Genomic DNA, 12,383 nt, shown 5'->3' on the forward strand with positions numbered 1-12,383 from the left:
GAACTAAGAATTTCACCGATTTCTTAAAAGAAGTGTAAATCTTTCAGGATCCCTGGCTTTGTTTTGTTAAGGTGAAGCAGGATGTTAAAATAACTTTGCTTCTGAAAGTTTAACAAGGAACCTTACAGTGTCAGGAAGAAGAAAAGAACTAAGAATTTCACCGATTTCTTAAAAGAAGTTGAAATTAATTTTGAAAGATGCACTGAAAATGCTAACAGATATACAGAAATCATCTTTGCTCTGCTCTATCTCCTCATAGTGCAAACACAAGTTGTCCATGTTCTGAAACAGAAAATTTTAGAAAATTAAAATTAATAATTTGAAGCGAGCACGTTTTTCTCTGTCACACACTGTGCCAAACTGTGCATTACCAGGCTACTGATGTGCTGCTTTGAATTATTCATGGAACACTTAACATTACAATATCTCACTGATATACATCCTGCTGGGATTTATTAACACTATAATATTTCTAAAACTAAATAACTTAAAGTTTTGAGCATACGATGTCTTGCATTCACAGATCTCAGTATTGCAATACATTGTGAAAAACCCAGACTTGCAACACCTGGTATCATAGGGGATAGATGATTTAACATATTAAATTCTGGTTCTGTCTATACATAACCTCTTTCTGTATGGGAGCATGTATGTACTGAAAAATTACTTATGCATTAGAAAACGTACAGCCATTTCAGAGTGCTGCTTTATGGCTCTAAAAGATTTGTGAAATGGCATTTCTATGGATTTGAGGTGTACTAGTTCAGAACAAAAGTTTGATGCCACTAGCACTAACAGGCCTCTCCTAGCTGTAATAAGGTAAAGGGATTTTTTGTGGGGTTTTCTTTTTTAAATATATAAAGTTTTCCACCTGGGTTTCTTAAATATATTAGCCTAATACCACTCTGAGAGAGCTTTCCACAGATGGGAGCAATGAGAAAAAAAAAAAAAATCACTGGATGTCAGCAGTGGAAGCACTGTCCTTAATCTGTGACACAACCACATGACTCTCTTTCTTCTCAACCTCCTCTGCTTTTCACAGTCTTTCAGGATCATCCTTCTCAATTAAAAGCCCAAGTCAGAATTCAGCTTGTATTTATTGTTTTAAACTATTTGACGGAAAGTCTCCTCTTAAAAGGCAGACAATTATATATGCTCATAATTAATTAATAGAATTATCCACTAATCCTAAATAACACTCTTCTTGATGATTTTCACTTGAAAATTAAGTATATAAAGTACTGGAAAAGCAAATTTAAAAGGGAAAAAAAAGAGCAATTATTTTTCTACTTAGACCAACATAACGTATTACCAATGTATTACTTAGATGTGACTAAATCACTTAAAGTATTTAAAACTAAAGACTTTGTGATTACTGCAATGTTTGAGATGAGCTATTAGATTATAAATAAACACTAAAGCTATGTATTGCACATGATAGACCTCATTACAGAAGACATCATATCTATGGGCTTTCCTCTTTTAAAACAGATACGTGAGTTCAATCCCAGTGTCTATAAAAAAGTCTTTGAGTTCAGTAGGAGGTTTGCTCTATGAAAAACATGAAACAGGGTGTTAGCAGCCTTCAGGACTCCAAGGAATGGAGCAGTTTCAACTTCCACTTAGAATCAGTTTTAAAAGTTGTTCCAAACAACTACCACCTATTTTCTTACCAGAGAAAATCAGTAGGATAAATCTCATTACTCTCTCATGAGTAATATACTTCAGCAGTAGCAAATATTCGCAGAAGTGTTTCAAAATAATTCAGATTAGGTTGTCAAAAAATTGAAAATAGAACACATCAAAATTTGCATGAGAATCAATGAACGCTCAAAGATGGTGTCAACTTGTACACATAACCTTTCCAGCATTAAAGCACTTAATAATAAAATGTATTTTGCAACTACTGAATTAAAATTTATATTGCACTGAAATAAATATCTTGTAAAAAGCCAGTTACAAGTTGCTTTGGTCTATTTGTAGCTTAATTTGTCAACAAAATACAGAAAAATTATCAGGAAACCTGATAAAAGTTTAAAATTGATTGTCAAAAAGAACTAATAAATACATTTTCTTAGTATACTGTATTATAACCTAAAAGAATACACTTAATAATAATAAATAAATGCTTTATTCAATTAATTTGGTGCAATCTTATATTCACTCTGTTAAAATCAACTTTGAAAAGAGTTTGATCACGTTGGTTCTATTTCCTAGTGATACGTAGAGGCTTCTTTTACATTTTATGACAATTTGAACATATTACAAACAAATCATTCAAAAACTAACAGAAATTAAGAAAACAACAGACTGACTGGCTAACCAATAAGATTCCAAGTTTGACAGGGTAGATGAGCTCCATTGTCTAACTGAGAATATTACTTGAAAATGAAAAAATATTTCCTGAAAACTGTAGAACAAAGAGGAAATGTTAGTAGAAATAACAAGAAAACAGAAAGGAAACCAACAAATGATTGTATTCAAAATGGCAGTCAGTAATTTTCAAAAGGTGTTGCCTCTTCACTCTATTATTAGTTTTTGTATTTCAGAATTTCTGTCATTCTAAGTTTCTTAGATAAATATGGTTCTTCATCTTGATAAATCTCCAATAAAACAAAAATATTATCTCCTTTGTGAGAACAAAGGAAAATAATATAGTCTATACAGCCGGTGGTCCTACGTGGTTCTTCTTAAACAGATGCACTGAGTTTCTGAAACAGTGTCAGAATATGGAAAGTTCTGAGGTGACTTCTACTCTTTTTGTTAATGATGTGATATTTACAACAACAAACAAACTCCTGACTTAGCTTCACCTCCATTTGCGTATCCCCCGGAATCTACTCTGTTAGGATCATTCAGTTCTTCAAACAGTCCCGTTTCAATGATTTCTTCCTGCCAGGCTATAGGGACAGCACCTGTGGCAAACTTTTTGAAGAACTTCTTATCTTTGTCATCAAACTCAATTCCTCGTACTTCAGAGAAGTCAGCAATGTCTGCAAGATCTTTGGCATAGACAACTGATGGATCTGGCACAAATGGAGGGTCAATAAGGTTTGCCTCTAGCCTGTGGAAATTTATTGTTTTGAAGAAACTATGTTTTCTTGGGTCATCATCTGCATTCCTAAAAGCAGAAGTTTGTTAATCAGTATGATGTTTTGCCCTCAGATGCTCTCAGGTGGGTCTTTGTGTTGTATAAAATGACAGTATTTAAAGTAAGGAGAGATAACAGATATAGATAAGGACACACACACACATATATGTATATATATAATGCAATGCAATTCCTTTTTTCATAACTAAAGAACGCTGCATTGCACAACATAAGCAAAGCTGAGAAGCAGAAAACATCCTGATCCCATTACTTATTACTTTACCTCTCAGGGTAAATTAGTCTGGGCAAGGTGCCATGCAAGAGCTGCAGCGCTGCTCCTGGCAGCACACTGAGATACCCAAAGATCCAAAGATCCACTTTAACCAGAACTGAAGATGCAGAAGGATGGGGAGGGGGAGTATTACATTTACTGTCCAACAATCAAAGTCCAGTGGTTGGCTCTATGTTGACTATGACTCAAATGTGTCCTCGTTAAAGCATGACCAGGGACCACAGCTTTTGAACTGAGCCTCTAGCGTCAAGGCACGCTAAGTTTGAGGTTCAAATTCTAGTGAAAGGAGGAGCAGAGAGGACCACAGTATTTTCTACACCTATGGATTCTTTTTTTATGTATTTATGGATGCACTGGTCTTGAAAATGGTAGCATAGGAAAAACATATTTGTCTGGTTTTTGGCCTCAGAAAATGGTAGTTCCTAACATGTTGCTTTTTTCTTTTCCCACTTCCTTACTAAATCATTTACTTAGCAAAGTGTAAGCCCTCAAGTATTTCTAGACAATGTTCTATGAACAAAATCTTTGGCAAGTCTTTTTATCTTCGCAAATGTGTAGAAGCACCATATACAAGTAGCAGATTTGTGTGACTACAGAAAATATTATTTTTTAAAAACCTTATACCATGGCATGCAGAACAGCTCCTCCAGCTTGGCACTACTGCCAGTTCCTCATATTTTGTCCTGTCTTGCTTCTGGCCTGCCTTGGTGCTATCTAGGGACAGCAGAAATGAAACTACCAGCTGTTTTTTTCAGCTCCCTTGTTATAAAAATTGCCATTTTTTGCCTCTGCTGCTTGGTTACCACAGGTTACCACAGCCACTAACCACTGCACACCACCATGGCCAGAATGCTAAATCACAGCCTGAAGAACAATAGATGCTGCCATTTGGGCACCCTGCACAATGAAAAAAATGTTGTTTTCAACCCAAAAGAGCCATAGAACACAATTTTGAATTTATAGATTAAGACAATAGGGATCATGGCCCCTGCATATACGTTGTCTTGCAAAACCATCTCCTAACTTAACTAGCTAGTGATAATCAAGTATTTGAGCAGCTCTCAAGCCTGATGTTATTTATTTACATTCACTGTTAGCTTGAAGTGCATTAGAGCTGCTGTTCAAATTAACTAGCGTCCTGGAACACCAGCGGGCTAGTAGTGCTGACAATCCTACAGGCAGATGCACACACTAAAATTTTACTTTATTTTGCTTTTCCTTTCTGTAACATAAACCAAAAAGCACTAGAAGCTGATGAAGGCTCCAAAATAGATAGCTGCAGTGCTTCTCCTCTTGATGTATTTTCTGACACCACCAAAGCCATAAAAAGTTCAAAAACATAAAGTTACAGGAACGCCATCTACTGGAACCAACTGAGGCATCTTCCAACTGGGGGGAGATGAACTTGAGCTCTTCCTATGTGAACTGCACGTTTACGTAACTTAAATAGAGCAAATGAACTCATCCAAACTCTGTCAATTTTGTATTACTCCATTAAAAAAAAAATCGCTTTACAGATTTGGGACATGAGATGTCATTCTGAAAAAGCTTGAGTGGAGAAGAAGTTATATCTTTCCTGACATAGCCAGTGACACTGAGTCTTCAATAACAGTGGAGTATTTTGAAAGGTCAGGTGTACAAAGTAAAGCTGTCCTTGAGCAGCTTTAACTTATGCAACAGGAACTTCTGTAGATAACCCAAGGTCATCTCGTCCTTAGTAGAATTACAGTGCTAATCTTTACATACGGATGAGCTGTCCTGAATAGCATCACCCTGTGTAAGAGGTACATGCAGGCTTTTCTTCTGTATCATGCCCAGGCACGGTATACATTCTATAGTTTTCCTTCTCAAAGTATAGCACAGAAGAGTAAGAATACCTTAAATAGCAGAAAATTAAAAATAATCTGTGCAATTACCTTTCTGAGTACATTTCTCTCATTGCTGAGAAATAACGTAGCAGTAAGCAGACAGAATGATTGTAAATTATTCCCTTGGCAAGGGGAACATGGTTACAGTGAGTAGTCTGATGCTGGTTTTGCTTCAGGCTTGCTGAATTAACTTGACCAAGTCACTCAGAATGTCTATAAATTTCATTTTCCCCTATTCTGAAATTTGTTTACGTCACAAAATGCTGTAAGACTGAATGTCTGCAAAGCATGCTGATTTGTGAAGTAGAATGCTCTAAATGTTTTTGTATTAGATCTATTTTGAAAATAAGCTTTTTAAACATATTAAAAATAATACAGATTTTGTATCAAACATACTCTATGTGCTGTTGAAAGTATATTTTTTTTTCTGCAGCCATGCAGAGCTGTTGTGAAAACTCATCAGGCACAAAGAATAGTCATCTTCATTTGGCACTGGAATAATAAGAATATGTATATTAATGATCTATTGCCTTTCATTAAAGTTAATTCTTTCAGGCAAATGTGTTACTAACATTTTGCAAAACTATTCCACATTGTTATGAAATATAAATTTAGAAGATTATCTGTGCATTTTCATTAAGTCCCAGGGTCTATTTGATCATTAGATTGGAAAAGCACCTCATACACATATTTGTATTCATAAGTGATTCAAATTATGGTGTATTCTAAAGACAGATACTACCAGCTTCCTATTGTTTTTTTACATTTTTATTATATTTCTTTTATTCTGTCTGTATTGCAAGTGTAGATCCCCAATCTCTCTCATTAGAAATGCACTAAATAATATATATACACACACACATCAGAGGGATCCAGAAATGCACTAAATAATATATATATACACACACACATCAGAGGGATCAGATATATTTCAACTGAAATATTACAATGCTTAGCTTTCCAATTTTCTTCTTATTGAACAGTTACTTGAAATTGCTAAGTCAGGGACACATCCATCAGTCTTCATCAACCGAAAGCCACTTCAGAAGTACCAAAAAAATGTTTAGCTTTATAAGAATTTGTGCCCAATATTCTTTTCCTCCCTTTTCTCCCTGGAATGAGTTAGGAAGACCAGAACCTCTACAAGATTTTTTTAAAAGCACTTGAGTAAAGCAGAGGAGTTAAGGTCTCTTTAGTAAGAAGCCAGTGACGCAGCCTTGCAAGTTAGATATCTGCAGGAAAGAGAATCCACACTGCAGATCTGGATTTTTGCCCACATCATTCCGGTAAGTGAAACAGCCCAAGATTCTGCATTCATCTGCAGTATCATAGATGCATGTATCTACTTGGATATCCTTTACCTTTAGAGGAAATAAAATGCAAGAGAAATGGGCTGCTCCCTTCTCCCAGAACTATACAGAATCTAACCCCACAAAATGCCAAGAAGGGAACTCCTATGAGTAGTCTGGGGTGAAGATGGACAATCACACTCCTGAAATAAAGAAAATTCTTTATTTCCGTATTATCTTCAAAACCTTCCTCTCTTTCTAGAAATGAAAGGGAAAATTCAGCACTCTGTAGAAAGTCAAGATCTGACCTAATTTTGAATAATATGTAAAATAATAATATTATTTGCAGCTTTAATTTGGCTTTTACTGAGTTTGAGAAGTAAGGCATACCTGCTTCCTAAACGATTCTCTATTTTCTTGGCCAAAAACAGTCGGCAAATATCTTTTGCTTCCTCTGTAAAGCTGGCATGTTCAAATTTCACCTCATCTTCCAGAGTTCTTCTTTTAACCTCATCCTTACCGACCTTTTCTTTGAAATCCTTAAACGGTGTTCGCCCAGCAATCATCTCATAAATACTACATCCCATAGCAAACCAGTCCACAGGATAGCTGTAATCTTCTTCCTTCAGGATTTCTGGAGCCATATAACCATTTGTCCCAGCCTATTGCAAACACATAGACAGATTTACTACACAATGTCAATAATGAAATGCATACAATTAAACAGATTAGTCTATAATTCTTAAAAAATATTAGTAATATAATTTATATATGTTCTATCCAGAAACTCTGTATAATTGAAATATTTTTTTATCTAAAATTCTGAAGTAGAACTCTGATTTAGTACATGGACTATTTCTGTCTTTAAACATCTCAGCATATGGGAAATCTGTCTTAAATATGCTCTTCAAAGGAGAAATGCCTGTACAATTTCTGCCTGAAATTGGTTTCTTTTTAAATTAATGCTTAGCTTGCTTTCTTCTTCCATATAATTTTTTTTCCTGACTAAGACAGTGCTGTTAACTTTGTCCTGTAAACACAACTAGCAGTCAATTTGAAAAGATTAAAAAAAAAAAAAAAATCAATGACCCATTCCCTCCCTGTTCAGTGGTTATAACTGGCCCAACACAGGGTCTGCTGCCAATGAGAAAATTCTCATCAAGCTGGCAGCTGAGCTGCATGAGGAGGTTCTCACCTGCACTCCCTGTTGGTTTCTGGAAGGAAGTTCTACAATAAGGGGCCAAGAAAAACTCTTAAAACCATTGTAAGAAAGTAAACCTATGAAAATTATAATTAGTATATTACATGCATTCAGGTGGAAGAACGAGTTCATATTTCCTAACTGAAAAAATCTCTCTGAATGAAGACTACTGCATACAGCACTAATGGACCCTTCTCCAGGAGAACTGACTGCTCTTTGAGAGGGGAATCTGCCTGCTTCTTCCCCAGCCCAGGCCTGGAACATTCCCCCTTGGGGACAGACCGCACAGTGTTCAAAACAGCTCCTGCTGCCTCTCCCTCAAGGGAGCTGATTCACCTGGGAGGGAAGAGGGGAGGTCAGCCTCCCTATATGCTTTCTGCTGCGCTGTTACGTGACTGAGGATGTGAGATTTCAATCGGAACAGCATTCCCTCAGCCAACTCAACATTTCCTGCCACGTCTGATACTATATCTTATTTTGTATTTACCGGATTCAGCTAACAGTGATAACTATGTCAGAAGTTGCTTGAACCTCTTTTATATCTTTTTTTAAATACTGAGACTGATGAATTAGTAGTATTACCATTTAAAATGAAATTACGTCTGTGCAAAATCCCACTAAAGGTTATTCAAGATGGTCATCATTACTGCTACCAGAATGCAGGTAGTGGCAGAGATTCACTCCAATGCAAAACAGAGTTAGAAAAGAGTAACTACAACTAAACCTCATTTGGTTGAACTATACCTGTAAAAAACACAGCTCAACAGATGAATTTTATTTTATGGTGTTTGGGCAATACCTCTAATTTTTGCAACTTTGGGCACAGTATTTCTGAGTCAGGTCTCCCTATAAACTTTAGCTCATGCCACTACGCATTACGGCATACACTCTAAACAATGTGAGCAAGACAAAACATCTTTGCATCAACTACAACATAAGCCTAATGGACAGAAAATTAAATCCAGTTTGTTTTCCCTCTTTGTATTTTTTTTTTTTTTTACTTTTAGGGATATAGAGCAAAATCCTCCTTTGGTTTGAAAAACCAAAATGAGATGAGGAGAACAAAAATATCAGCCACTGTCAAAGCAAAAGAAACGGTTAAAAGCGAACTGTTGCCTCCCTCACTAAAACCACAGAAGCAGGGGAGACATATGGGCACTGCAGCAACTTACATCACTTTGCAGGTAATTCATATTGTTTGCATTGAATTTCTGTAAGTAAAAGATAATATTGAAAGATACCCTGACAGTATTAAATTTTTATGTACAATTACTGTTCCATTCAGAAAGGGAGACAAGTGCCCAACCATGGACCACAGAACCCAGATCCATCTGGCCTCAGAAGATTACGAAACCTGGAAGGCAGAGGAGGGGCTGAAAGCAGTAGAAAACGTTTGGTACAAAAGGACACACATAGAGCTCATTGTGGGTTAGTGAACACAGACACTAAAGAGGCTTCTGGAATATTTTTTGCTCTTTTTTTTTTTTTTCTTCTGGGAAGCAATAAATGTTCCTATTTTTACTGAAATTAAGTTGGGGCACTAATGCCTTGAAGAACTGATGAGTCATATCATCACCAAATGTACCCTGACAGCACAGTATGGTATTTCTGATAAGACGTTACTTTGCTGGAACTTAGCATCATCATGCAGGAACTGGATAAATCTGACACGGTAGATTCAGAATTCCGCGATCATAAATGTGTCTCAAGGCAGCTCCTTTCAGACTGCCTCTCTTTCCTTCCACTCCTGTTCTTTCTTCCATAGTTGTTTTTTCAAAAGAAGTAGTTGCCACGTAATGTCAGTTTCTTCCATATGCATTTGCCACATAACCTTCAGTAAATCATACGATACGGAAGAACACCATGCTTTGACTTGGTACTCATGTTTCTCAAGAACAGAGGAAGCAAGACCACAACTGCAGACCCAAAAGACTGTATGACCACAATTTAGTAGAAAATAGAGATGGACCAACAACAGCTTCCCGCCAGACTGAAATGAAAGACTGTGGATGGGGTTAGTGTGAACAAGAATTACACTTGAAAATTCTAAGTTAGCAGCACTGAAATCTTTTGAGGTATTATTGAGCTGATCCAGCTCAATCTGAGAAAAGTCTAGAAACATATATTGTTCCTATATGTCAGCATTTTATGAGAGCTGTTTTCCCTCAAGGAACTTCATCAAAACTTGAACCTAATCTTAAAAAAAATCTCTCACAATCCTGAAGCTTTTATACGATTCTTAGTGAAGGAATAGGCTGAGAAACAGGAATCTAAACCTAATCTCATAACCCCTGAGACCCAAAACCCACGTAAACATAACCATTTTATAGCAGAAAAGGAACACATTTCACAAGCAGTCAGCAGTGATGTTTAAGGGGGAAGAAACATAAACCAGCAGGGGGAAGAAATACATAAATCTCTGCAATCTTTATCAAAATAGGAATTTGAAGAAGGAAGAAAAGAGCTTAAACTTTAGTCATTTCCACCTTTTTCTACATATGTGGAACTTTGGCAAAATCATTTGGGAAAAAAGATGATAAAGCCGTAAGCATTTGCTGTATTAGGGAACACAAAAAAAGGAATTATTCAACCTCTGGAATTGGAAGAACATACATCTTTCAAATGAAGATTTAATTCTATCTTTGGGGTGTAGGTAGCATTACAGGGAAGCTAAAACCTAACACCCCTGCACTAATCATTACGGAGAACAAGATGTAAAAATCAGATCACCTTTCAAGGAAAAGAGGTCCCGTGTCAACACCAAAGGCAGCCTCAATGACTCAGAAGAGGTCTATTCAAGCAGGTAAAACAGAAGCTTAGTGGAGGAAGTTTTTAAACTGTACAACACATTAGCAGTAGTGGGATTTGAGCAGGAAAAAAACTGTGTATAGGTGGAAAATGTATCCACTGATTCCCAAAGCAAAGTGAATCAGATTCATGAGTTCAGTCACTAACAGCAGGCCAGGGAGTAAATAAATATACTGTAACTTATACTCAAGTGTAAAAGGGAAAAAAAGGACAGAAAGCAAAGGAATTAAAATATATTATTAAAAAGATAAAAGCATTTTTTTCTGAGAAGGAGTCTATTTTCCATGGGCTGGTATTGAATATTTAGTCCAATTGGAATTATCTGACCATGCTTCAGAATGGATACCTCTAAGTATGGGTTACTGGTATGTCTATCACACAAAAAAAGTCATTAGGTTTGTATGATTTTGTAGTTGTTTCCACTAAATACAATTTATAAGTAAATTCACAAGTTGTGTACTAACTGGAAAACACATTTTCTTACTAGATCTTATTTTACCCAGGTAAATGTCACTCCTTTAATGGAAACAGGCAAAATAAAAAAACAAAACATCAAAAGTTTAATTCCTTTGTTGTCAACTCTACACTACTAGGAAGTGCATTGGGTTTTGACTGAGACTAAAAGCAAGCACATTAATTTCTTCTTTCCTGTAGGATTCCTGATAAGATCAGCAACCATTTGAACATATGTGTTGACTGCTCAAGTGATCTTATAGAGACACATAAGCACATGGAATTACCCCTTCACTGACCTGGAAGTGTTGTCTAATGGAACACAATTAAAACAATATCACAAAGGAGCCAAAGAATGTTATATTACCCCAACTTTCTTACAGAAGGCAGAAATCATGTGCCATTGCAGAGGAACACAACTGTTTGAAGTGTAGTCAGTGTAACACTAGCTATTTTTTGCTGGCACTCCATCTAATACTGTCTTTTGTGATGATGAGCAGGATGCCTTACTTGTATATGCTGTTTGAAATAAAAAAATAGTAATTAAATTTCAGTCAATTAAATTTCAATTTACTTGCTTTTGAAAAAGGTTAAAAGATCTACTTCTCCCTTCATTTCTGTATCTTGAAAACAACCCAAAATACGATTTTTCAATAATCCTCTAAAATGTAATGACGAATGTTGTCCTTGGACACATTAGTGAAGAAGTTCTGTTAAGTGCAATTGTTGCTTTGAGTGTGGTTTGACAAGGCATATTAGAAATGACTCATCTGAAAGTATACAATTTTTTTTGGTGAAATGTGATCCTGCATAAATTTTTAAAAGGTCACATAATTATAATCTTTTAATAATACAAGATATGATCCAGAGAAGCACTAAGTGCACTCGGTCCCCAGTACAGTCTACGGGTTCTTGGCACAGCACAACTCTGAGCAGAACGAGACCCACGGTGTAAGTCCACTCATACGTCCTGAGCACACTGCTGTCCAGAGAAGGGGAAGTTCCTTGAACACCACCGTTATCCCAGTTTCTACTAGATGCAGCAGAGAAAGAAACAGAACTCTCTGGAGTTTACACAGAACCAGGCAAATGAGAAGAAACAGGATTTAGGGATCTCTACCTTTTCCCACAGATCTCTGCAAAACAAACTCAATTGATATTACAAACCAAACAGTGAAGCAAATCAGAATGTCTATCTTTTGTTTGCCATGGCACAAGAACTGTTGAACAGAGGAAAAAAAACAAGCTGAGTTTAGCTCTATCAGCTGTTTCCTGGGGCTCGGTCCTTCCTTCCTCCAAGGGGTGCCACTGCCTGCTTTGTTCTCTTCTCCAGCTGTTCCTCCGCTCCTTCAGCAATGGCCTTAATAGACCCTGCAGGAAT

At 36.4% G+C, this 12,383-nt stretch overlaps 1 protein-coding gene across 1 annotated transcript in view; it reads right to left on the minus strand.

Moving 5' to 3' along the window:
• Nucleotides 1-2,778: 2,778 nt before the first annotated feature.
• The window catches only part of GRK7 (G protein-coupled receptor kinase 7), a 20,184-nt gene continuing 10,579 nt past the window's right edge, over nt 2,779-12,383 (minus strand). Inside the window, exons 3-4 of the mRNA XM_010087835.1 lie at nt 6,931-7,202; nt 2,779-3,121 (exon numbers count right to left, since the gene is read on the minus strand). Coding sequence (XP_010086137.1) covers nt 2,779-3,121; nt 6,931-7,202 — 615 coding nt within the window. The remainder of the gene's footprint in view (nt 3,122-6,930; nt 7,203-12,383) is intronic.

This window comes from Pterocles gutturalis, unplaced genomic scaffold (assembly GCF_000699245.1).
Source record: "Pterocles gutturalis isolate BGI_N339 unplaced genomic scaffold, ASM69924v1 scaffold34046, whole genome shotgun sequence".
In the NCBI taxonomy this organism is placed as follows: domain Eukaryota; kingdom Metazoa; phylum Chordata; class Aves; order Pterocliformes; family Pteroclidae; genus Pterocles; species Pterocles gutturalis.